This window comes from Mesocricetus auratus, unplaced genomic scaffold (genome assembly GCF_017639785.1).
Source record: "Mesocricetus auratus isolate SY011 unplaced genomic scaffold, BCM_Maur_2.0 Super-Scaffold_100006, whole genome shotgun sequence".
In the NCBI taxonomy this organism is placed as follows: Eukaryota; Metazoa; Chordata; class Mammalia; order Rodentia; family Cricetidae; genus Mesocricetus; species Mesocricetus auratus.
In genome coordinates, this window is record NW_024429190.1 from 78,706,044 (window position 1) to 78,731,454 (window position 25,411).

The following is a 25,411-nucleotide window of genomic DNA, read 5'->3' on the forward strand; positions in this document are numbered from 1 at the left end:
CGCCTGCTTGTGTGTGTTCACAAGTACATAGAACGTACAGGGGATAAAAAAAGCTAGGGGGAGGAGGCTCTTTCTCTTTGGATTTGGTTTTGGCCTGGAGAGAAGCATTGGCTTCTCATGTATGTAATTTCTCTTTTAATAAATTATCATAGGTTATCCCTATTTTGTATATCATAATATTTCTGCATTATCTGGTGTCAGTAAGTAAGCTTACCTCTGCCTCCCTCCCTGGCCAGGTGCGGGCCCTGAGTCTAGATGATCCTGCTGGCTCTCCTAAGTCATCTGGGTTTCCAACTCAGTCCTGTTCTTCTGCTCGGTGCTGTTTTCTTTAGCCGAACCAGATTCCATCCCTTTTGTTCATCCAGCCGCACCAAAAGACCTCTGGCGTTCCCAGAGACCGCACATCTCTGCAGCCCTCTAGCCCGCCCAGAAAGCAACACTTCTGCTGCACCAGCCTTACAAGCCCTGGTCCCCAGGGAACTTGCGGAATGGGTGCCCTGAACAGCTGCTAAACACCGAGGCTTTTCCTGGCAGCAAGCTATACCTCTCTATAGGCAGTCGCCAAAACGAGCTTCATGAAAGCCATGCAGCGTCACTTTCCTTCCTGCCCATAAGGTTCCACAGCACTCCATATTTGCAGGTTCCCACAATCTGCACGGGCCTCTTTCCCTTCCTTTAATAATATCCTCCTTGCTAACTTTGCAAAAGCTACTTAGGATTTTTCAGATTCCATGGGAGAAAATACAGAGCACCAGCGGTGGAGCTGTTTGGTGGCACACATGCACCACCTGCTGGCCAGGCATAATTATTGCAGGTAAATATCCTTTCCCTAATGGGAGATCATTGGAGATAAATTTTACATTCTGGTAGTTTAAGTTTGGGATAAGATTGCCTACTCTATACCATGGCAGATAATCTTATGATGCAGAATGTTAGCGATCTCATTGCATATTACATGAGTGACATCATGGGAGAAGATTATAACATGTCCTAAATATATTTATGTCTAATGCTAACAATTAGCTTCATAATCCTTATAATATCTTGGAAGAGAGGGCTTGATCATAGGGCAGGAAGGAGGGAAGTTGTGCAAACTATTGGTAAATTAGAGAAAAATTCTAAATCTTCAGGTCAATGGGGGAAATGTCTAACATAGTAAAACATAACAACTTACAAGACAGAGTTGATTCCATGCCCACTACCCTTATGGCCAAAATATAATCAATTCAACAGGACATTATCAGGCTTGCAGAAACAACTCGTTCCATGTCTGATCACTCGACTAATAAAACTCAAAATCTGAAACATCAGATTGGTGAACTTACTGAAACAATTCATTCCATGTCTGAGGCTAATGAGTGGCTAACAGATAGAACACTGTTCCTAGAAGGCAACTTACATGCCATTCAGATAATATCTAAGGATGAAAACATTAAATGCTTGGAATCATGTATAAATGGTGAATCCAAGAAACTTACAGACCCTATGAATCCTTAGGAAACATTTTGACCCAGGAAGTTCAACCACTCAGAGAAACAATGGTTAGTAGGCTGCATGTCAAAAGTCGTCCGGTCATTCCCAGTCACTGTGGAAGACAATCTCTCCCAGGACAATTAAAAGATCCACTGCCTATTGCAAAGAATAATACTACTCTGGATGATAGATTAGCTACTGAAGATAAACCAATTGTAACTGGAGGAAACAAAAAACATAAATCTGCTGGTGTATTTCAAGGATGTCATGACCTCAGGATATGTGTTACAATGGGGAAGGGCCTTCACCTTTGTTTCCACAGGGGAAGAAAAGCTTTGGATTCCATCAAAATTGATCCTCAGGAGGAGAAAAGATGACAGCTCATCCACAAAGTCATATTCTACTATGAATAAAGAGACCTCATAAAGGGAAAGAGAAGTGTTTTGTTTTTGTCTTCACTGGAAAACCTATCTCCAAACAACAAGAAATACTGAACATATGGTTACCTGAAGAAGAGAGGATAGCTACCCCAAGGACCATCAAACAAACAAGAATCTAATGTTTGGTATCAATGTCTGCCTCTTTCAACTTTGTTCTTATAATATCTATTTCTCCTTACTTCCTAATGCCCTTTTAGTCCCAATTCACTTAAACCGAAGCTGGCTTTGGAGTTGGATTTGGCTCTCCTTCTCTAAATGCAAGCATATGAAATGCAGAATTTCTGTATTATATCAAGTAGTCATTGATGTAAGGCAGAAGAAAACAAAATATAGGGACTATCATCTGTTTATACTCAGTTCTTTCTCTGAAAGTATAATTTTCCTCATACTTACCACTTTCCTTATTGTTGACTTTCCCAGTATGAACGCATATAAAAGTTGAAATTTCTCTGTTGACATTAATATTTGAGTTTCCACAGAGAACAAGGACTTTCCTAACAGCAATCTTCAAAAACTTTGGAAAGAAAATGGAACCCCACATCATCGACTCTACCTGACAAGTACAATCCTGAAACCGGTTTGGGACTACATCGCTTGACACAATTCTGGACCAATGAACTGATATGATTCACCTTCTACATTCTGGTCAGATATTCAGACAAGAACTTCAATCAACATAAGAACTTCAATCAAGAACTTCAGTCAAGCGTCTCCCACCAAACAGAGACTGAGTGCAAATTTTGTAGCCCGTCCACTTGAGACTTTCTCTACACTAACATTTTCCTCTCACAGGATCCCATGAGGGTATTGTCATCCCATTTCAGCAGGAAGTAATGTTGAGAATAATACTTTCCCTACTGTTGATATTGCAGGATAGTTTACACCTGATAGGGTCAGTTTTCAATTATTTAGGGTTGGAATTGGAAGGAGGTGTTCAAACTTGGGCATCTCTTTCAGATAAATTTAGGGATTATATGGGATAGATATGCTTAGGGTAGGATATCTTCTATGTACATATGCTTTATATATGCTTGAGACGTTTTGTACATTGACACATTTAGTTTTGTTTCAAGTCTAAATCTTTTCTTTAGACTAAAAGAGGAATTGTAGGGAGGGAGCTTATGTACCCATAGCACTGACCACACCAATGTGGGCGTGTTCACAGCTACATAGAACATATGGGGGATAAAAAGAGCTAGGTGGAGGAGACACTTTCTCTTTGGGTTTCAGTTTTGGCCTGGAGAGCAGCATATGGACCTTTGGTTCTCACCTTTCTTGGCTTCTCTCGTAAGTGATTTCTCTTTCAATGAAATATCATAGGTCATCCCTATTTTATGTAGTTTAATATTTCTGCATTAACCCTCAGTCTTGCTACAGCCTGTCAATACTAGCCAAACCCAGCACAAAGCCTATCTCTACATGCTAGGGACCCAGTTTTTTTATGATGACCCAAACAACTCCTAGATCTTTCATGCCACCTTGTCAGTATTTTCTTCTAGCCAAGCCCTATTCCTCTATGAGTATCTGCTGGCCTGCAGAACAACTCTCCAAATAGACTGGAATTTAGGACCCACACATCAACAGCAACCAAAAACAGAACATCCACCCAATGAGGACAATACTAGATAGTTACACAACGAAATGCTTCAAATATCCTAATTGCAGATGCCTAGGTTCTAGTGCAGAAAAATACAAACATAACCAATCAACACATTATGCCTCTCATAGGATCAAGCAGCCTTATCAAAACTCTGAAAAATAACCTAATGTAAGATCCAGGTAGAGCACTCCTTGTCCTAATCAACTTAACAGGGATTGAAATATTGATAATTATCATTTTGACAATCTTTCTTTTTTGGTTTGACACTTCTTGGTTTACTCTAAAAAGTTTTGTTTATATGAGTGCTAAGATGCAGGCCTTAGAAAAACTTATTAAAGTATATTTTAGAGATATTCAGACCCAGACAGAGGGATTACATGAAGAAACAAATTCAGCATTACATTTCATATGTCCAGTAACCTTACAGTAAGTGCCACATGAAGGATGTTTTAGAAAAGCTACTGGGAAGCCTGTGACAATGTTAGATTTAGGGAAATCCAAGTATGCAGTAGCTTCATATGGCATACAATCACATTTGTGAGGAAGATGATAAACACGTGGGCAGTTTGTAATAGGGTTATCCCTATAGATTGGATAGATTTGTTTAAAGTTGCCCTAGAGCCTAGACCACAATTACAATGGATTTCCTGGTTCAGAGAAGAGACTGAGAATATTGAACAAAAGGATAAAGCAAGAGGTATGGATATCTCCCAAGATCAAATTCTTGGAGAAGGAGATTTTGCTACTTTAGAAAGGCAATGTCTGTATGATGACTCTTGAGATTATACCATACAGCAGCTTTGAATGCTTGAGACAGAATTGGAGAAGCAGAAAAGAAAATTGAAAATAAAAATGCTATACAGGACCCAGAGGAAGCATTCACAGATTTCTTTCAAAGGCTGCCATTAACAGTCAGTCTAACAATATCAGACAGAGAAGATAGAAAAACAATAATTGAAACTATGGATTTTGAAAATGCTAATGCCCAAATGCAAAATGATAACTAGGCCTTTAATAGCAATGTCAGCACCATTGGAGGATTGGATCCCAGATATAATTTATATAGATGCTCATGACCATGATAATGATACATAAATAGGTGAGGTGATTTCAAGATTTTAAAGAAAAATAAAAATGTCAAATGTTTTAATTGTGGCAAACAGGGCCACTTGAAAAGAGATTGTAAACAGGCATTTCTAGAAACAATGATTTTTCTAAAAGTAATCCAAACAGAATGCACCTCCTTTCTGGATTATGCAGAAGGTGTATCAAATTCAGGCATTGGACAAATGAATGTACATCAACAAGAGATTATCAAGGTGATACTGTGCCTTGGGGAAATGACTTGAGGGGCCTCTCAAAACCCCCTATGCCAAAATCAGTCATTTCCTATTATCATGGGAGAAACTCCCAATTAAAGAACCTGATGCCTAATGTAAAAAGCCATGCTGCTTTGGATGATAGAAGAGCTTTAGAAGACAAAAGAAAAATTTCAGGAGAAATCATAAATCAAAGTTGACAAATATTACATTTGGAATACCCCCAACCTCCAAAACAAACATTTTGACAGATTTAAAGACCTTTGGACAAAGAAGAAGGGAGAACTACCTGGAAAAAATTACCAAGAAAAGAAATAATTTGACCTAATGAGATCTCTGAAGTCTCCAAAACAAGATTGATTCCAAGGCTGGCAGAGGTCATATATGCCTTTAATCCCACCACTTCGGAGGCAGAAGCGTTAGGATCTCAGTGAGTTTGTTCAAGACTGGTCTACAAAGTGAGTTGCAGGACATCCAGGACTGTTAACACAGAAAAACCTTGTCTCTAAAAGCAAACAAGCAAACAAACATACAAAAAAACATAAGCAAAAAGATGCAGCCTCACAATGACAATTTCACCAGGACTATGACAACACCATAGAGCTGAACAATTCCAACTTAAAGAAGATTTAGAGGATTGGGAGGGGGAGTACACATAATCTAAATACATTGTATTCATCGATGCAATAGGAAGAGTCTTTGAATATCTTCACTCATAAGGCCCATTGTCAATTTTGACAGGATATTCCTTTAAAATTATTTCAGTAAGTGTATGTGGGAGTCAGGGATATGTGATGGGAGTGTTGGTGCCCTTGGTGGTGAGAAAAGGAAGTCAAAACCCCTGGAGCTGGGATTATGGGGAGCTGTGAGCCAAACCATGAGGATGTTGTGTGGTGAGTGTCTCTGAGAGCAGTGTGCATGCTTGACCAGTGGGCCATGTCTGAGCTGCCAGCTTCTCATTTTCCCATGTGTTCTGTTTCTCTGCACTAGCATTTCTCTGTGAATACAGTTTCCTTCCAGCTTTGCAAATAAATAAACTTAACATTAAAATGGTATGCACAAATTAGATTGACTGCTTGTGGAAATAATATTTTGATATATTGGGTTACATAAGATTATTTTTTAAATTATCTTTAAAAGCTAGTAACAAAAAACAGTATTGAGATGCCAACATTTTGCTTCCTGGAACTCAAGTCCTCATCTTAGTGGTTTTCTAAAAGTTTCTGCAATTTCTAGAAACAGAAATGGCATCATGTAATAGTGAATTTTAACTAATTGCTCTTAAAATGTAAGTATATTGTTGTCCTAGCATTTTTCATGAAACCTATAAGACTGTGTACATAATGAAATGCATGCATCCCTTCAACTTTTGATTCCAATTTGTTCTCCCTAGAGGAAGCCAAAGGATCAGTTTTTCCATTAATATTCCAGAAGGCACCTCATCTGTGTTCCTGGACATGGAATAGTAGCGTTTTTAATAATAATTACACTACTATGTGGAGTTTTGACTTTATTTTATAAGAAACCTTGGAACTCAATTTACATTAGTACATAGAAATCTTGACAGACATTTGTTTCTTAACTATATAGCACTCCAGGATCAAGACACACTAAAATGTTATCAATCATAATCAATGATGTTTAAGTAGTTTCCAAAGTTATCACCATTACAATGATATCAGTGACTTTTCTTCTTGCTGTGACAAAATACCTCAACAAAGTAAACTTAAGAAAAAAAGGATTTGTTCTGGTTCCTGATTCCACATGATACATTTAGCATTGTAGAGAAGGCATAGGAAAGAAGCTGAGGCTGACTGATCACATGGCATCCACAGTAAGGAAGTCACATGTAGTAGATGCTACTGCCCAGCTAGCTTTCACTGTGTAAGTATGTCCCCAGCCCACAAGAATGGTGCTGTCCATGTTTGGGATGGGTTTCCTACCATAGTAACCTGATGTGATCCCCACAAGCTAACCTAGAGCAGACAAGGCTCACAGGATGCAGGAGAGCGAGTGTCCTGAATGATTCTATATCCAGTCCATTTGACCAACAGTAACTGTCAGAATATACAATGACTAGTCACACATATTCCATATGAACGGCTCTAAAAATTTGTTCCCTAAAGTAAAACACTGCCTGTGCAAACATGTATATATGTGGTCTGTCTAATTTGGGCAAGGCATAGATGTTCTCTCATCAGTATTTTTGTGTTTAAATATGCTGAATGAAAATATGAAGCTTGAAAATAAGACAAAGTATATATTCACAGTCTCTCATTTCATCAAAAGAAGTGTGAGTCTTATTTAAACATTGAACAAAAGACCCTTTTACAGCTGCCACAACTAAAAATGCAGGAGCACAAATTACTGTATCAAATCCTTTTATAATATCCTCTAAAACAGAACCATGGTTTCTTTTCATATCATTGACATTGCCCTTCAATTGCTATATTTCTCCATTTATTTCCACAGATTTCTTCCCAAATCTTTCTTTAAGCAAAGCCTTTGGATTGTGAAAAAATGAACACAAGAGAGAATTAAACATTGTAAAATCCCAGCATCTACAAGTTTTAGTTTCAAACCTTTAGGAAGCAGTGCTTGGTATCCTCTAAATGATAGTCCTTACCATGAAGAACATTCTCTGAGGTAGGCTTACCTATTGTAGGGAAGGATAGTTGAAACTTCAGTGATGCTAACCCATAGTGTCTCTTTGGCTGTAGTTCTAGCAGAGGTGTGCAGACATTCCTATACTAATGCCCACTGAAATGCCACTGGTTGGGTTGTGCCGACCTCAAACAATGGAGAGAGCATGGCAACCATACCATACAGATGGTGGCAACATACCCATTGTTTTAGATATCTGTTACCATTTTGCTTGTAGATGGGCAATGAGAGACTCACTCCAACTGTTTCAGTTTTAAAAAGCACACATGAGATAAAGATGCCATACAACAGGTTCAAACAAAGGAATTTTTATTAGGGAAAGGGATCATAAAAGGGGAAACGGAAGAGGGAAGACTGGCCTCTGGAGACAGGAACAGTAGGAGATAGGAGAAAGCAAAGAGGGGTGAGAGGAAAGAGGAGTGAGAGGAAAGAGGGGGAGAAGAAGGGACAAAGAGAGGGGGATGGATAGAGAGAGGGAGAGAAAGAAAGAGAGAAGGGCGGGAGGTAGGCAGGGTCCTTTTAAAGCAGAACATAGTGAATGTGTATGGGTGGTGCTCTTAGTGGCTGCAGCTGAGGGCATTTCCTGTCAGAACCCCAAAGAGAATCCAGTACAGACGCCTGAATACTGACAGCTATGCCATGTGCTGCTTCAAACAAGCTGTGCACTCTGGAGACAGCTACGCAACAAGCAGAAGCTGCTAATTACCTGTGCTTTTTATCTGGACATTTCTTTCAATTTTATGTCAGCATAGACCATCTTTGGATTGGGAGGGGGTGGGGTGAGTTTTCAGGTGCCTAATAAATGGGCCTGGAGAACCTAGATCATTACTGGTCTTATGAAACTGCCTGTTTGGGGAGTTTGTTCACTGATCTTCATGAGATCATTTTTAAATATCCTGACAGTAAATCAAACTATTATAGTCACTAAAACCCCAAAGGAGCAACTGAAATCCTAAAGGGGTAACTCAATAGCAACCATACATTTTGGTGGTGCTTCCTCTCATAACCTGGCTACAAACTTTCTCCTGCTCCCCAGGGGATGAGGACCACTTGGGGGATGAGGAGTCCCACCTGAAGCTGCTTCTCCAGCATAACTTTCTGGTCTTTGATGAGCTGCTCTCTCTCTTGCTCCAGCTTCGTTCTCAGTTGCTCTAGGTTTTCCTTGTGACTTCTCTCCTGAGCCTCCATCATTTGCTGCTGCTCCTTCTGCTTCTGTCTCAGCAGCTCCTGCTCCTTCTCAGCTGCCTCCTTCTGAACCCGCTCCTCTGCCCCAGGAAGATCAGGGAGGGCAGAAGTGATGGGAGATTCAGGGAGGATGAGGGGAAGAAAGTGATGGGTCAAGTATAATGTCTACATTCCAGAACCCAGAGAGCAATTCAAACCTGAAAAGAAACAACAGACTCCACACTGGTCCACACCATGGAGAGAGTTTCTGGAGGTGATGGAGGAGACCCTGCCTATGTGACTGAAACACATATGGACTTCCTGTTGCTCTCAGAGTGGTGATCCACAGAAGGATAGAGGGCTGCTAATCTGGGGATGAGTTTACTGTGGCTTCTATTAGGAAGCCATTGTGGTTATCTGACCCCCCTGAAAGCCAAGAGGCATGCACTGTACCTGCAATGGCCTTCTCCCCATCAGTGAGGGCTGTATCTGCCTGCAGGATGGAACTCTTGATTGTGGTCTGTGACTGCAGAAAGCTCTGGAAGAATTCACTTGCCTGCAGAACCAAGGAGCAAAGAACCCTGATAAATCCTGGAAGAGTACCTGTGTGAGTCTACACAGTCTTCCCTGTACCTCACTGTTAGAATGCTATGGTGCATCCTGCAGATGCCCATGCTCTTCAGTTGGACTTCATATTTCCTGGTCCATGGGTCCCCGAGTCATCCTTGCTAGTGCCACCTGCCTCCAATTCTCCCAGATCCAGTCCGCCCTGATCGTGTGCAAAAGTGCTCACTGCAACCTCTAATGCTCTCAAATATTGTATTCCCAAGTAAAATACTGCATAATTGCATGGGCTAAGCTTATCTCTGCTCTTGTTGTATGTATTCATAGGCCATGAACAGATGTGTAAACTGTCCACAATAGTGTTGGACATCACCCATAGTATATAAGATAAGTAAAGAAATTTCTAAGGAAAAAACTTACCATGCTGTTATTAGCAAAATGGAGTAATATGTTAGGTGTTCTTAAATTTACTAGCACCCCATAGATAGAAGAACCTGACAGACTCACCAAGTGATAAATCAGAATATTTTCGTTAATATTACCAAGAATTAATAGTAACTAACAGCATATTTAGCTGATCATGGCTCTGGTGATGGGACTTGAGGGTAAAGCACTTGCCTTGCCTTGCAAAGCAATGGTTTTGGCCGAAAACATGGACATGAAACTAAAGCTGCCCTGCTATCCTCATGTTTTCTTATTCCTCTTAGGCAGTGCTGTGTGCTCATGTTTTATGACACCATCTTTTCTCTGTGCTTAGCATATGTGCTCCCTACTCCTCACCCCTTTCCCGTGCTCCCTAATCCTCAGTCATTTCCTGTACTCCCTGTTCCTCACCATTGTCCTATGCTCTCTGCTCCTCACCTTCACCCATTTCCTGGGCACCTGCCAGTCATCGTGTTCAATCTTCCCCATCATTTCCGTGTAGAGTCCGTATGCTCCAGGAATAGAAAATGTTGACATATTTTTCCACAAAAGCCTTTGAAAGTTGACTCAGTTCTTCCTGGCTGTATTTATCTGATGTGTCTTCAGTTTTCATCATAAAAATTCTTTTCTTCTCACCTATCAATTTCCACAAGGGAAATATACAGAGATCTGACCCTTGAAGGAACAGAAGAGATAAAATTCCAAGAAACTGGACAAGAGTATTCTATTTCCCAAGATAAAGCATTCTAGTGTAATAAGACCTCAAGTGAGTGTGAAATGCTAAAGCCTGAGTTAGGATTCCAAAAAAAATCTATGTAAGTCCACAGTAAATGTCCTTTAGGCTCCTAACCCTCCTAACCTTCTGTAAAAAGATGGATCTGCATCTTACATCTCTGGTTCCTTGTGGATGTCACATCTTGTAATTCTACCTTCAGTGGCACCATGATGTAACAAGGAGCTATAGATGAGCAGTGGCCTGCAGTGAGACTCTAGTGAGAAACAGTTTCATAGAAACATAAGAATACAGGAAGTTCAGGGATGAGCTATAGGTGTCCTGGGCAGAACTGCAATCCATAGACATCATCTGGGTGAAGGATTTAGGACAGTATATACTCATTGTTCCATCCTTTATAGATTTCTTGGGGGAAAATCAGGTGAACTGTAGAAGAGGACATGCAGTCTTTTACAATTGTACTCACTATGAACACACAGAATACTTATCACTGAATGAGACAAGCACCCATGGTCAAAGAAGTAGCAGTCTCACTACAGTCATGAAGTCGTACTGGAGTCATACAGTTAATGACACAAACATTAGCAACAACTTCTTCTGGAATTGCTGGTTTTCATCCTTGAAGGAGTGCTCCATGAAGACAGCAATGGCCTCCTTCTCACAGGCTGTGTGCTCTCCAGCAGCTCCTGGAGCATGTCTGTGGGAGCCTCAGTCACTGGGACATCTGCTCACTGTAGTGGTCAGCTGCCTGCTGCACAGCTGCTGAGTTCTCACGCTGGGCCAGAGTTGTCAAAGCATCATCCAGACAACACACTGCTCCACTGTTGATGGCCTCCACGTAGGTCATCATCAGGAGTTTTAGGGGATTAATATAATATTATAAGTGAATGGCATCCAAGACTGTAAGACTAGATTACATTTCTAAATCTCTCATAGCTACATACTCTCTCATACACACACACACCTCCTTCAGCAAACCATCAATGTCTTCCACATTGTCCCTTTGTATTTGTGGTTTTCTAGTTCATAATGCCAAAAGTTAATATCTATCTTCACCTAATAAATTCCAGAGTATAAAAAATATAATATAATTTTGCATTTAAAACTTTAAAGGAAAATGGATTGTATGAACTAACAAAGAAAACATATCACATTATTTCTTTTTTCCATATATTTTTTATTTAGCTTTTTACGCATGTCACTTTCAGTTTCCTCTCCCTCCCCTCCTTCCCCACCTCCCCCAATCCTCTCAACCTCTCACCCCCACTTCATCCCCCCTCCATTCCCCAGGTAGGGCAAGTGCCTCCATGAGGGATTTTCAGGGTCTGTCATTTCTTGATTGTATCAATTTGCACAGTTTAATCACTAGTGTTTATATTCAAACTACTTCAATTTCCAAATTACATTTCATGTTGTCATTCAAAAAATAATATAGAAATAATGAAAATATCCCCTATGAAAATAGAATATATCAGGTTTATTTGTTTAAACACTGATTTTATAGGTGATTAAATCACCTTTCACCAGTGACTTATCATTGGTTTTTGTTTTTTTGTTTTGTTTTGTTTTTGTTTTTTGTTTTTTATGAGACAGGGTTTGTCTTGGAGGCTTTCGGTCCAACCTGGCCTGGAACTCATAGAGATCCGCCTGCCCCTGCCTCCCGAGTGCTGGGATTAAAGGCGTGCGCCACCCCGCCTGGCTATCATTGGTTTTTAATGCTGGATTAGTTATGGTGTGAGCAAAACAGCTGTGTTCAAAGTAACGACAGATGTGTCTTCTTATATCAATGTTGTGTAAACTATTTGGATGGACGTTACTAGCCCAAGTGGAGTTGATGAGTGAAGCCTTGTGAGGAATGTAATTCTAATGTTGCTATTTATAATACTCTATTATTCTTCTATTAGCTCTTATTTTGGGTCCCACAGCTCCTTTGCTACAAAGGAATGATTGGGACAGAAATCAAATCTAGCCTTTTGCTGTTCAGTCAACAGTACACAACTACAGTATGCTTGATGCCATGGTCAGGTGTATGGATTTCAGTCATATGCACTTCCAGGAAGCCTGTGTAGAGGAGCAGTATAGACACGTCATGCGGTAGATCTCATTTAGTCTTCTGAGAGTTCTCTGCACCGATTTCTACAGTGGCAGCACCAGTTTGCAATCCCATCAACACAACAGTGAATGAATGTCTTCTAGAACTGATCTGAATGCTGAACCCCATGAAATCACAGGATATGGTTGCCTAAGCAAGGCTAGTACAATGACAATAGCAGTCCAACATTTCAACAAATGTCTCGACCTAGATGAACAAATACAATCAATGCTGTTAAGAGGGAGAGTCCGTGTCCTCCAAGTAGGAGCCCCTGATAGACTGTCCAATCTAATTGGTCAGCTCTAAACACGTATACATACAGCAATACTGAATCAACTTGGTAGATCATATACACACATGTGCATGCACACACAAACACAAAAATACACATGAAAGAGATAGAGATAGAGAGAGAGACAGAGATCGAAAGAGAGAGAGAGCTGTAACAATATTTATGAAAGAGATCATGATTTTGAGAGGATGCAGGAAGACAAGAGTTTATTTGGAGGGGGACGTGGAGGGGTGGAAATGATGTGAATGTAGTAGTCTTGCATGAAACTAAAAAACAAATCAAATAAACAAACAATAACAACAATCTTCCACCCCTATGAATCAGTGTTGAACTCTCCAGGACTCCTGTTTGGCACAGGGCTCTTCCCTCCTGAGTTCTCAGCACCTGAAGCTTGTGCTGGACCCCTCAGCAGGAACTCTTTATGCAAATCCTAGACAGATGGATCAGTAAAACCAAGTGTTTTCCACCCCTGATGTTGCTTCTAACACCAGGCTCTAAAGCACTCCTGACTGTAGCTCTCAAGCTTTAGGCTCCTCAGCCCCCAAGTTTTCCCACCCAGACTCCTCTGTGAACACTTTGCCCTGACTTTCACCTCCTGAACCCTAGGCTGGACATCTCCTCTGGAGTTCTCAGCCAGAACTCTAACCCTTGTGCAGAGTTTCACCTCACCTCAGAAACAGGATGCCTCCTTCATGCCCAGAGAGAACTATGCCTGCTTGAATGTAACCTGGCCTCTTCTGGAGTGACTTCTAGGTGGGCCTCCTCCAGTCTGTATCCACACAACTGGAGTCTCTTTACTTGACTCAGTGTGAACAGAGCATCCAAGTTTGGTGTTGACTCTTCAGCCTGACTCCTAGGTGGTAAGTCTCTCAGCCCACTTTTCAGTGCCAAAGAGTTTAGTGGCCAACTCTTTTGTCTCAATTAGCAAGCACCTATCTCTACAAGTCTCTAGTTATTGGTAAAGTCACAAACAAAATGGGAGACATTTGCTTGCAAAGACAGGAAGTATCAGAGAGACCCAGGAAAGGGAGCAGCAATGCAAATTAGGCAAGTGTGAGTAAATGTCTTTGAAGTGACTGGGGATGTGAGTGTTGGAGGAAGTGAGAATGGTGCTGGAATTGTCATGTTGGGCCACAGTTGTTAGGTGTTTGGTCTCTTCTCTTGGTATTGTAACATGAAAATAGAAGCATGGGTATTGGAGCTGGACTCTTCTCTATGGAGCACTGAGAGAGATGCTACAGCGTCTAAGGGGCGTTCATCTGCCTCTGTCTCCTAAATCCTGGTATGGGTGGTGTGTGTCCTCATTGCCAGCCTCTATGCCGTAGCTAGCTTTGCATTCTCATATGCAGACAAGCTTTATTAGATCATAAACAACGTATTACTGCTTATTATTTTCCCAGCATTTCATGGAATCTATAAGACTGAGTTCGTAATGAAATGCATGTGTCTCTTCAGATTTTCTTTCCAATTTGTTCTCCCTAAAGAAGTCAATCTTTCCCTGGTCCCAAGACTCCCTTTCCTTATCTTGGGGCCCTATTGGTAACCCCTTCCTCATCTTATGATCCTCTGCCCATCAAGTACCAGGACTGAAGAAAAAAATTCCAAACTTGGTCTTGTCCACTACATCTTGCCAGATCTGCAAAGAAGCCAGAGTTCCATACAGCCTGGACTGCAATGAAACAAACAGTTACCCCAGGATGTGCTAGAACCTCAGATTTCTCAGGTTCCCCAAAGATGGTCAGTGTCCCGCAGATCAGCAGGAAGAAGTCTTGAGAACTTGACACCCTTATTCCCTAACCTGCCAAACCTAACTCCCCACCTTTTTCATTCTAAGAGGTGAGATTGTTGGAACCTCAGCATTATGCTGACCCTGCTCACTGACAAATGGCCAGACACACATAGCTATATCACCGTTATGGGGCTGTATAAGGACTCTGTACGCATGTGCAAGCTTCCCTTTTTAATCGAGCACCTCCACATGTCCGCCCTCTCTCCCTTTTTCTCTCTCTCTCCAACCCCCCCATGCTCTCCCTTCTCTGTCTCATTCTCTGCTTCTTTCTCTCTCTCCCTTCCCCCTTCACTTCCCTTTCTCACTAATAAACTCCACGTGGTTAATGAATCTCTTGGTTCATGTTCCATCACGCTCTGTAACTTAAACAAAAGAACAACAAGGCCTATATATTGTGGAGAAGGATAGTTGACACTTCATTGATGTTGACACATAGTGTGTGTTTTTGATGTAGTGCTAGCCCAGGTATGCAGACATTCCTATACTTGTGCCCACTGAAATGCCACTAGTTGGACTGTGCAGACCTCAGACCACAGAGTGTGGAAACTATATAAAGTAGATGGTGGCAACATGCCCATTGTTTTAGACATCTGTTACCATTTTATTTCCAGATGGGCAATGAGAGAATCACTCCAATGCCATGGGCTGCTTCAAACAGGCTGTCCTCCCTGGAGAGAGCTACAGTTCCTGTGGAAGTTGCCAATTCCCTGTGCCTTTCAGGATGGACATTTCTTTCAGTTTCATGTCAGCATAGATCATCCTCAGACAGAGAGAGTTTCTGGTGAGTATTCAAGTGTCTGATAAACTAGGATTGAGAACCCAGACCCATTGCTGGCCTTATGAAACTGCCTGTTTGGGATGGTGGTTTACTGAGTTACCATGAAGTCATTTTGAAACACCTTGACCTGGTAAATCAAGCTACTACAGTCACTAACACCCCAAAGATACAGTCTTATAAATAATCTGTGATAATTGAGACCTATAGGAACTCCTTTGACAAAAGGTTCAACATGATATAATCCATTAATTGCACTCTAGGTGACATAAAATGTCTTGTTGGGGCCTTGTCTCTTCCATTATACTGTGACTCCACTTAAATTTCTTTCTTATGTGTATATATATTTAGGGTGCTTCTATGGTAGTAAGTATGTATATGACTTTGCAAATAGCCTTTACTGTTAGGTATGCCTTCTGTTATTCCCTCCTTTACCTTGTCCCCCCATATCCCTCCACATGAAATTGTCCTATTATGGTTTTCCATTTACCTGTTTTTAACACTATACTCTTATTTCTCTTTTTTCAACGATGCTCTCATAACCCCTGGTCCCTTACAAGCAACTACCTAATGTCTGTTCTTATTCATATTGAAGTACACATGCCTGAAGCATAAAAGCTAACACTCACATTTAAAGGAAAGCATGTACTTCTCGTTCTGTGGTTTGGGTTAACTCTGTCAGATAAATTGCTGCTACATGAGTTCATTTATCTGGAAATTCATTTTTGTTAATGTCAGAATAATGTTCCATTGTGTAAATGTATCACAGCTTCAGTTTCTCTTTACCAGCTGATGGACATTGTGTCTGTTTTCAACTTCAGGTGTTATGAATAGAGAAGCAGTGAGCATGATTGATAAACCTGTATCTCTGGAGTAATATGTAGTCCATAACCAAGAGTATTCTAGCTGGATCTTACTTTAGTTCATTCTTTAGAATTTTGACAGGGTTGCTGGATTCTGGAGGATGCATGATGTCTTGGTTGGTCATGTTTCTATTTTATGCACTGGGACCTAGGCATCTGGAATTATAGTATTTGATGTGTTTCATTGTGTAAATATCTGGTATTGTCTTCATTGGGTAGATGTTCTCTTTGTGGTTGCTATTGCCCACTCTGCTCCGAGCCAAGTGTGGCCAATGTGTGGGTCCTAAATTCCAACCTATTGGGAGAGCTGTTGTGCAGTTCAGCAGATACTCCTAGAGGAATAGAGCTTGGTTAGAAGGAAATACTGACAGGGTGGCAGGGAAGAGCTAGGAGTTCTCTGGGTCATTAACAAAAGATTGGGTCCCTAGGGTCATGGGGGAATGTCTGCTGTACATATGTTTCTCTTATTGGTTGATGAGTAAAATTATGATTGGCCAGGCAGGAAAGACAAGCAGGGCTACTAGATGAGGAGAATTCTGGTGTATGTAGGCAGATAGGAATCACCATGTAGCCAGCAAAGACTTAGCAGATTCAGGAGTTCTACAGTAATCCAAGGCCCCATGGAAATACATAGATTAATAGAAATAGATTAATAATTAAGACAGAGTTAGCCAATAAGAAGTCCTAGGCATTGGCCTACACTTTTATAACTAATATAATATCCATGTGTGTACTTGGGGCTCAAGGGCGGCAGGACCCAGAAAACTCATGCTACACTAGTGGGTGGAGACAGGCTCATGGTAGCTCATGTGTGTGGTAGCTCATGTGGACAGGCTGCACCAGAACTGAGGATAAGTTAAGAGAGACCTGAATGGAGAACAGGAAGATGGATGAAGGTCCCCTACCTGAATACTAGCTAATTGTGGCAGCTGTGGGTCCCTGCTAGAGAGAGGCTGGGTCAACAGAGTCACAAGGAATACAGATGGGCTAGAAGGAACACTGAAAGGGCCAACAGGAAGAACTAGGGGCACACTGAGTCTGTATCAAGAGCCAAACTGGACTTTTTGTTCCATTGTGCATCAGATGTAAGAAGCTTAAAAACACCCATATTACTTTCCTTTTATGCAAAAAGACTGAATGAAGAATTTATGAATGTAAATTATAGAAATCCAAGGGAAATAACGAACTGTGACGGTGCAGATACAGCAGCATAGTCATAATCTCCAGGGCTACAAGGATCTTGGAAACCAGAAAATATAGGAAAGGGCAATTATTTTGAAATGCAGTTTCTACAGATGCTGATGTGCAAGGCAGGGCCCCAACATTTGTGTCTCTGCAATGTTCCTCAGGAGAGCTGCTTGCACAATTATGCACCACTGAGTTAAGCACGAAAAGATCAGAGCACCCCTGAAAAGTCACAAGAACCATTTCATAACACAAGGACCCTATGTCTTTACTGCAGTTGTAGCCAAAGGCCCCAGTCAAGACTCCTGAGCCATTACATCAGCTGGTTTTATGACAAATTGACACAAGCTAAAGTCATCAGAGAGGAGAGAGCCTCATGTGTGGAAATTCCTACTTGAGAATCAGCTGTAAAGCATTTTGTAATTAATTATCAGTAGTGGAGGGCTATGGAACCGTGAGTGGGGCTAGCTCTTGGATGATGATCCTGGCTTGTATAAGGAAGAGGCTGAGCAAGCTATGATGACCAATCCAGTAATCATTACCCTTCCATGGCCTCTGCATCAGCTCCTTCCTCCAGGTTTCTGCCCTGTTTGAGTTTCCATCCTGACTTCCTTCAGTGGAGAACAGTGATGTAGAACTGCAAGCCAATTTAACCCTTTCCTCCTCAACTTGCTTTTAGGTCCTGGGGTTTCATTGCAGCAATAGATACTCTAACAAGACACCATCCATAAATCTTATATAATGAGCTCATCAAAGATGTTTTTATGGTCACTCATTGTTGAGGGAAGTCCTGTTATTTGTCAATAAAGTACTGTTGAGCCTATAGGAATCTAGATAGGTGGGGCTAGGAGTCCAGGAGGATTCTGGGAAGGAGAAATACAAGAGAGTCACCATGTAACGCCATGGGGGTAGGAAGCCTGGAACTATTCTCCGGTAAGAAACATACTTAGATTAACAATTATGGGGTAATTACTTAAGTCAGAGCTAGCCAGTAAGAAACAAGCAAGGCCAACAGCTTCATAATTAATATAGCCTCCTGTGTGTTTATTTGGGGACTACAATGTGGCGGAGCTCAGGCGACTGGCGGGTGATATACCAAAGCGGCTAGCAAGAAAAAGCTTCTCTTAACATAATGGTTGTCAGAAGCGGGATATTCAATGCTATATATGGAAAACAATATATTTATTTACCAGAGAGAGAGAGAGAGAGAGAGAGTCACACAGGCCAGGAGTTAGAAGCATGGCTGGCTTCCCGGAGAAAAAGGGAGGTTCCTTCCTCTTTCACTTCCTTTTATATCTACCTGTGTCAGTTTACATGTCTCCGCCCTCATGGGTGGATAGCTTTGTGGGGTTCACACCTACACTCAATAAATCACCTCTTGCATTTGCAGCCAGTGATCTGGCCCTGGTTCTTGGGCAGAGGGTTCGGTTCAGTGCCCGGCGCTTTGATGCCGAGGTCTTTCAATGGTAGCCTCAAACATACCACCTAGCAGAGGCTGACCCTGAACTCCTGTCTTCCTCCTCCCAAGTCATGACAGCAAGTATGGACCTCCACACCAAGTTGATTATTTTTTATTAATAAAAGTAACATAGTCTTTATATCATGTTTTAGAGAGTTGATGCATTTTTTATGGTGTAGGAATTATTGGCTATTACATTTGGAGGATGATACTTTATGTTCTCACTGTAAAGATGAGAACAACTGATACAAATGATCTTAACAACATAAGTTTTTCTTGGACAAGTTCTCCTTTTCTAAGTCAAATAATTTGATTGATTGCATCTCGTGATTATTATCGATAACATTAATTTGAGCCTAGGATTCTTTTACTTATAATTTAATGTGTTGCGCTTGTAAACTTAAAAAAAAGTCATTGCTGAATTATAGTATAATAGAAAACAAATAGAAAAGGTCTCAATTAGATAATTTACATAAAAGTTCCATTTTATATTTATAATATTTTTAAAATTTGACAATTCCATATATGTATATAATGCATTTCAGCCATGCTCACTCCCTCCCACCTTTCTTATTTCCCTTTCAAGCTTTTCAAATGCCCCTCTTTATGAGTCCCTTTCTCACATTAATATCTGGGAACTATCTTGGGATCCACTGAGTTTAACCAGAGCTGTCTTTGGGACACTAGACTTTAGACTATCCACTGGAGCAGTGCTGCTCTCCTGTGAGTATTAGAGTGAAACCAGAGACTGCCTATTTTCCATAATCTACCAGTAGCAATAGTTCAGCACAAGGAAGTATGGTCCCACTGAGTCCCTTTCAAACACTTGCCATGCTGATGAGAGACTATGTCTTGTGCAGGTAGCAGTAGGTATTGTGAGACAGACCATGGTTGCAATGGCTGTGTGTGCGCGTGCACACATGAATGTGCAATGGCTGTGTGTTTCATGCACACAACATAGCATTTCCCATCTTTCTTTTGATCTTCTGGCTCCTGTAATGTGACAGCCCTCTTTCTCACAGCTCTAAGCTTTAGAGGGGGTGACATAGTTGTCCTGTTTAGGGTGAAACACTTATTCTGGTACCTTGAGATGCCATGAGTCTCTGTACTCACCACAGGTCATTACAATGGGAATTTTTTCCTGGTAATGTTGGCGGTAGCCTTTGTCCATGAGTATACATAGTTAGAATAGTTTGGAATCACATCTCTTAAAACAACTGTTGAAACTTCCTCCAACAAGACTTAAGAACTTTTACTTTGTTCTGTGCTGATAACCGCACATAGGTAATTGATAAGAAGATAATCATTATACAAACTAAGGCCACATGATTCTGCCAGAAGCCCCATGGTGAGAGATCAATGCCCTGGATCATCAAGAATTCTTCACCAGTACATCTGTAATTCAACACACACAAAAATAATGTCAAAGCTCATTCAGCACATTCACTTTCTTCTACATATCATTAAAATTTCTTATTTTTGAGAACAGTAATAATGAAGTTACTAGTTATGAAATCTAAACTGCTTGAATCAGGTCCCTTTGTTAATTTCAAAAACCATTCCAAAGAGGTGTAGCTGTCACATTTATTTAGAATCATAGAGAAAGAATGCTTGGTGAACTTGGGCAAGTTTAGAGAGTCATGCTAAAATCCATCTTTGTTTTCTTCACTATGTCATTCATTTTTCAATCTACAATGCTGCTCTCTCTTCAAAGGACAAAGGCATGGATGAAGGTCTTGTTTCTCCTGAAGGGAAAAACCTTAGCTTCCTAATGACACAGACACTCTAAGAGAACAAAGCTTTGTGCAGTTCTGCTGACTCAGTAGAGCCATGCAAAAGAACACACAGCTTCAAAATCTAGACTGAGGACCAGAGGAGAATAAGGGTTTCTGACAGGAGTCAGTCAATTCCTGTCAGCTGCTATATTAAGTCAGCAGTAACAACCATAGATACTCAGCTATGGAACATTCCCAGCTGCACATGGCTACAGACAGCCTTAGTAGCTGCTGGAGCACAGCAGGATGCAGAAGCCCTGATACAGGATAGAAAAGCAGCTTCTGCTAAAAATTCTGGATAAATTACAATTATTGCTGTGTATCTCCATCCCTGTGTATACACATCCTGTGTGTTTTAATCCCTGTGTGTATCCATCCCTCTGTACATCCATGCCTGTGTGTGTCCATCCTTGTGTCTCCATCCTTTGTATCTCTTAGGATTTAACTGTTCTAAAATCTGCCGAAAGGTCAGATTTCTTCCTCTAGTGAGGATGAGATTGGTGATTCACTTTACCCATCCCCATCCTTCTGACAAGAAAATGGTAATGATTTTGTATTAGAAGGTTGCCAGACTACACTAGCAGAGAGGAGATTTGTGAGAGCACAGAGACTATAGTCATAAAGCTGGGGAACCAGCACTGGACCTAACCAAGTCCTCTGAAAGTGGGTGCCAGCTAGGAGACCTGGGAAGTTTATGGGGCCTCTAAAAGTGGAGCCAGTGTTTATCAGCAGCCCAGATACAGAAAAGAGTGCATAGGTCCTTCCCCAAATGATATGACAGACTTTGATGCTCCCCCATTGAGGGCCTCACTATCCTTGGGGAGTGGGGATGTGGGGGAGTGGGTGGGGATGGGTTGGGGGGTCTGTTGGTAGCATTGGAGGATGGGGAGCAAGGGAATGGGTGGATTGATATGTAAAAATAAGATTCTTTTGAAAATAAAATAATTTAAAAAAGATATTCCTTCTATACTTGTTTTCCTATCAGTAATTCAAACATAAGTTTGCTTTGCTATTTTTCATTATTATTTTAAACATCCATGAGAGATTTAACTTGTCATCATGTTCTTCTCTCATTGATATATCAATATCAAATCAATGAGAACAATCATAGAGAAGGCTGTACTGTAATGTTAAAACAATACACTTTAATTTTATAAACCTGTGTTTCTATTTTAATGGCATTAGACACAAATAAGATTTCCTTCTCAAAATACTGAAATATGTGTTTCTTTCATCACACACACACACATACACACACACACACACACACACACACACACACACACACACACACACTGGCCTTTGCTTTCTTGAAGTCTCCCAGAGAGTGAGCAGAGGGAAGACTCTGGAATCTGGCAGGCACAGCTCAGCCCTTGCTGCCCTTGCTGCCCTGACATTCTTGGGCTCTGCTCACAGGAACCATAATCTACACATGTACAAACTGTGTGCCCTGTGATTTATCAGAGCAGCCTATGTCAGACTCAAATGTTCTGAATCAAGGAACTCAAACCCACAATCAAGACACCAAAACCATTTTTAAAGGCCCAAAGAACCCTTTCTGCACATTGTCTACACCACTGAACAGTAGGATGGAAACACAGCTATATGTGTATTGGTTATAATGACTCACTGTGGGGAATGGGCAAGGGACAGAGTGTTAATCATGAATGGATGGGTTTCCCTTGTAAGTCTAGAAGCATTCTATGTCCCCATTGTGACCCAGAACTACAGCTTACATTACATAGTTCTCACAGCTACTTATTTTTGCTGTTTTGTGCTCTGGACAGAAGTTTTGCCCCAAGAATTCATTGTGTAGCAAAGCCTGTAACACAAACAAAAACAGGACAGACAAATAGTTTAATATTTTTATAGTTTTCCAAAGAATAAACACAGCAATAACTTCAAATACAATCTTGACTGTAATTTCGTGTGTGTGTGTGTGTGTGTGTGTGTGTGTGTGTGTGTGTGTGTGTGTGTGTGTTTCCAGACAGGGTTTCTCTGTCGTTTGGCCCTGAAACTCCCTCTGTAGATCACTCTGGTGTTGAACTCACAGAAATTCACTTGCCTCTGCCTCTCAGGTGCTGGGATTAAATGCTGGAGCCACCACCATCAGGCTCAAAAACATTTAAACAACAAAAACCCCACCAAGTTCAGTCTGCCCAGCAAAGCAGTGCTCCTTCCCCTCTTGGGAGGTTTAGGATTGAAATGAAGGAACTTCCCAACTACTAAGAGGTGGACTCTAACTAGATTACCTCAGGCACCTACTTCTCTTCCCAGTACATAACCATGTAAACATGGTAATTAAAACAATACCATTGATTTATAGTAACAATATTTCTTGTTGCTTTCATCAAAACCAGTTGTGATTATGGCAATAATGAAGTCTGTTAAGATACACTTTACTGCAGAGAAAGCTTGACAATGCCAGTATGGCTGTGGGAATTGTAGGCATTTTGAACGGATCAGATAGGACAGGTATTCTGGCACTCGGGAGTCACAGAATACTGTGTTACACAGCTCAGATGGAAAGGTATCCTGGAGCTCGGGAGCCAAGGACTACCACAGGCTGCAGTAAGCATAGCAGCTTACAGCCCTGCTTCAGGGAGAGTCTTCCCCAGTGTTATCACCTCTGCTCCAGCAGGAGAGGGCCTTCCAGCTGGGCATGTTTGCCTGGTGTACATTTTTACTCCAGCAGAAGGTTCCCGAGTGAAAAGTTGCTACAGTTCAGCTCTGCTCCAGGGAGAGTGGAGAGCAGAGTGTAACAACTCCACTCTGCCAAGGCAAAAGTCTTGCAGCCCTGCTTACTCTGCTCTGCCCAGGGTCACCTCTGCTCTGCTGCAAAAGAAGGTCTTCACCCAAAGCTCATTGAAGGGGTTTATTGGGAGGGAAGAATCCAGGAGAGTGGAGGACAGCCGGGCAGAACCAACAGCCACAAGCTGAACAAACACAGGGTTTATGTATGGCATCCAGGGTGGGGATTGGTCAGATTTAAATCTCCTGCTCAGGGATTGGCTAGTTTTCTGCACAGGGTTAGGGTCAGATTTGGCTCTGGTTTCAGGGCCAACGTGTGTTTCCTTCTCTGGTCCTTTTTAGTCTTTGGCTCTAGTTTTAGGGCCAGGGTGCATTTCTTTCACTGGCTCTGATTCCAGGGACAAAGTGTGAGTCTTCAACACTGGTTTCAGGGTCAGGGTACATTTCTTTGGTTCTAGCTGCAGGGCCAAGGTATGTTTCTTTGGCTCTGCTCTGGGTGTGTTTCTTTGGCTGGTCCCTTTTCCCTACAGATATCACATGTTTCTGTTTCTTTCATCTTCCTGATGTAAACTATGTATTATAGTCCCTAATCCTTTCTTTATTTCCTTATTGGATAGAATCACAACTGTATACTTTTCATAATGTCATCTATCTTTCCTGTTTATCCTGGGATTTTTCTCACCATTTATTTCCCCAAAATAACACATGACTGGGGAAAACCCAACATGACTCACTGGCCTTTGGTAAAACCAACAGGAAAGTTCACATCTTTAGCTCCTGGAAGGAGAATCCTGGGAAGGATCTGGTTAGAGATTACAGCTGGGAAAAGGACTTGGTTTGGAATCATTTCAGGTGCTACATTTGGAGAAGTCAAGTGCAGTAACAGACATAACAACTTACTGTGAATCCATAATGAGGAATGTTAATGTATTGAATGGGAGAAAGTCCAGGTAGTAAGCTTCCTGAATATATTTCCAGAGCTGAGAAAAACTGTGAAGAGCAAAATCAGGAATTAGAACCAGTATGTTGACTAAGAATTCGAGACAAGATCCTCCTCTTCAAGACCCCCTAATCCTTCTGGTCATTTTTGCTGAGACCAGCTCTTTAAATCATTCTTTCAGTTAACTCTAAACAGAAACAGGATTCTTCACTCTACAGAGCCAAGCATCTTTGTGTTTTTAAAAGGAAATCCTGACACCCCTTTGAAGAAGCCAAACCTACAGAAATGACATTATCTTTAAAACAGCATACAACCTATGAACATTCTTTTAATTTTAAATACACCCATCCTACATAGTTAAAATTATCTTTAGATTCCTTATAATATCTAATTTATGTAGTTATATAGTTTATACGGCATAATTCAGGGGATGGTGATATTCCCAGCAGAATAATCATTTGTATCATATATTTTCAACATGTGATTGATTGAATCTTTGACAAGCTGACAGACCAACTGTAGTGATTATTCTAATAAAACTGCTGCCATCCCGGAACCCATGTTAGAAGAAAACTGTCTTGGAACATCATATATCAATTGGATACTAGCTAAATTCACTGTAGAGCAGGGAATGGAAATTCTCTAGGGAGGGCCTCAATCCTTCCTCAACACACTGTGCCTTGCTTTGTTCAGGCCCATGAGGGACCTGCCCCTTTCTGAATGAAGACAGAGAAGGGGTGGGTAGGAAGAGGGTAGATGATAGTCAGGGTTAGGAATAGGAGGAGAGGAGGGAAGGGAAACTGTAATCAGCTTGTAAAATAAATAAAAAACATTAAGTAAATTAAATTAAAAAAACTCTCGATAGTATCATTTTAGGCAAGCCAGTGAGGCATTTCCTAAATTACTGATTGAGGTGACAAGGCCAAGACCAATTGTGTGTGTTTCCTTCCCTGGTCTGGCCATCCTAGGTTCTAGAAGACAGAGGACTGAGTGAGTCACTAAAACAAGCCAGTAAGCAGCAACCTCCATCATCTCTACATCAGCTCCTGCCTCCAGGATCCTTCCTGTTTGTGTTCCTATTCTGACTCCCTTCAGTGATGAGCAGTGATA

The 25,411-nt window shown here is 41.2% G+C and overlaps 1 protein-coding gene and 1 pseudogene across 1 annotated transcript in view; both read right to left on the reverse strand.

Annotated features, from left to right (window-relative positions):
• Positions 1-6,034: 6,034 nt before the first annotated feature.
• LOC121140991 lies at positions 6,035-11,239 on the reverse strand (annotated as a pseudogene).
• An 8,696-nt stretch (positions 11,240-19,935) lies between these two features.
• Positions 19,936-25,411, reverse strand: part of LOC101830879 (ATP-binding cassette sub-family G member 3-like) — a 40,622-nt gene continuing 35,146 nt past the window's right edge. The window contains exons 13-15 of the mRNA XM_005076380.3: positions 24,262-24,351; positions 22,347-22,432; positions 19,936-20,230 (exon numbers count right to left, since the gene is read on the reverse strand). Of these exons, the coding sequence (XP_005076437.2) occupies positions 20,044-20,230; positions 22,347-22,432; positions 24,262-24,351 (363 nt within the window). The 3' untranslated portion in view covers positions 19,936-20,043. The remainder of the gene's footprint in view (positions 20,231-22,346; positions 22,433-24,261; positions 24,352-25,411) is intronic.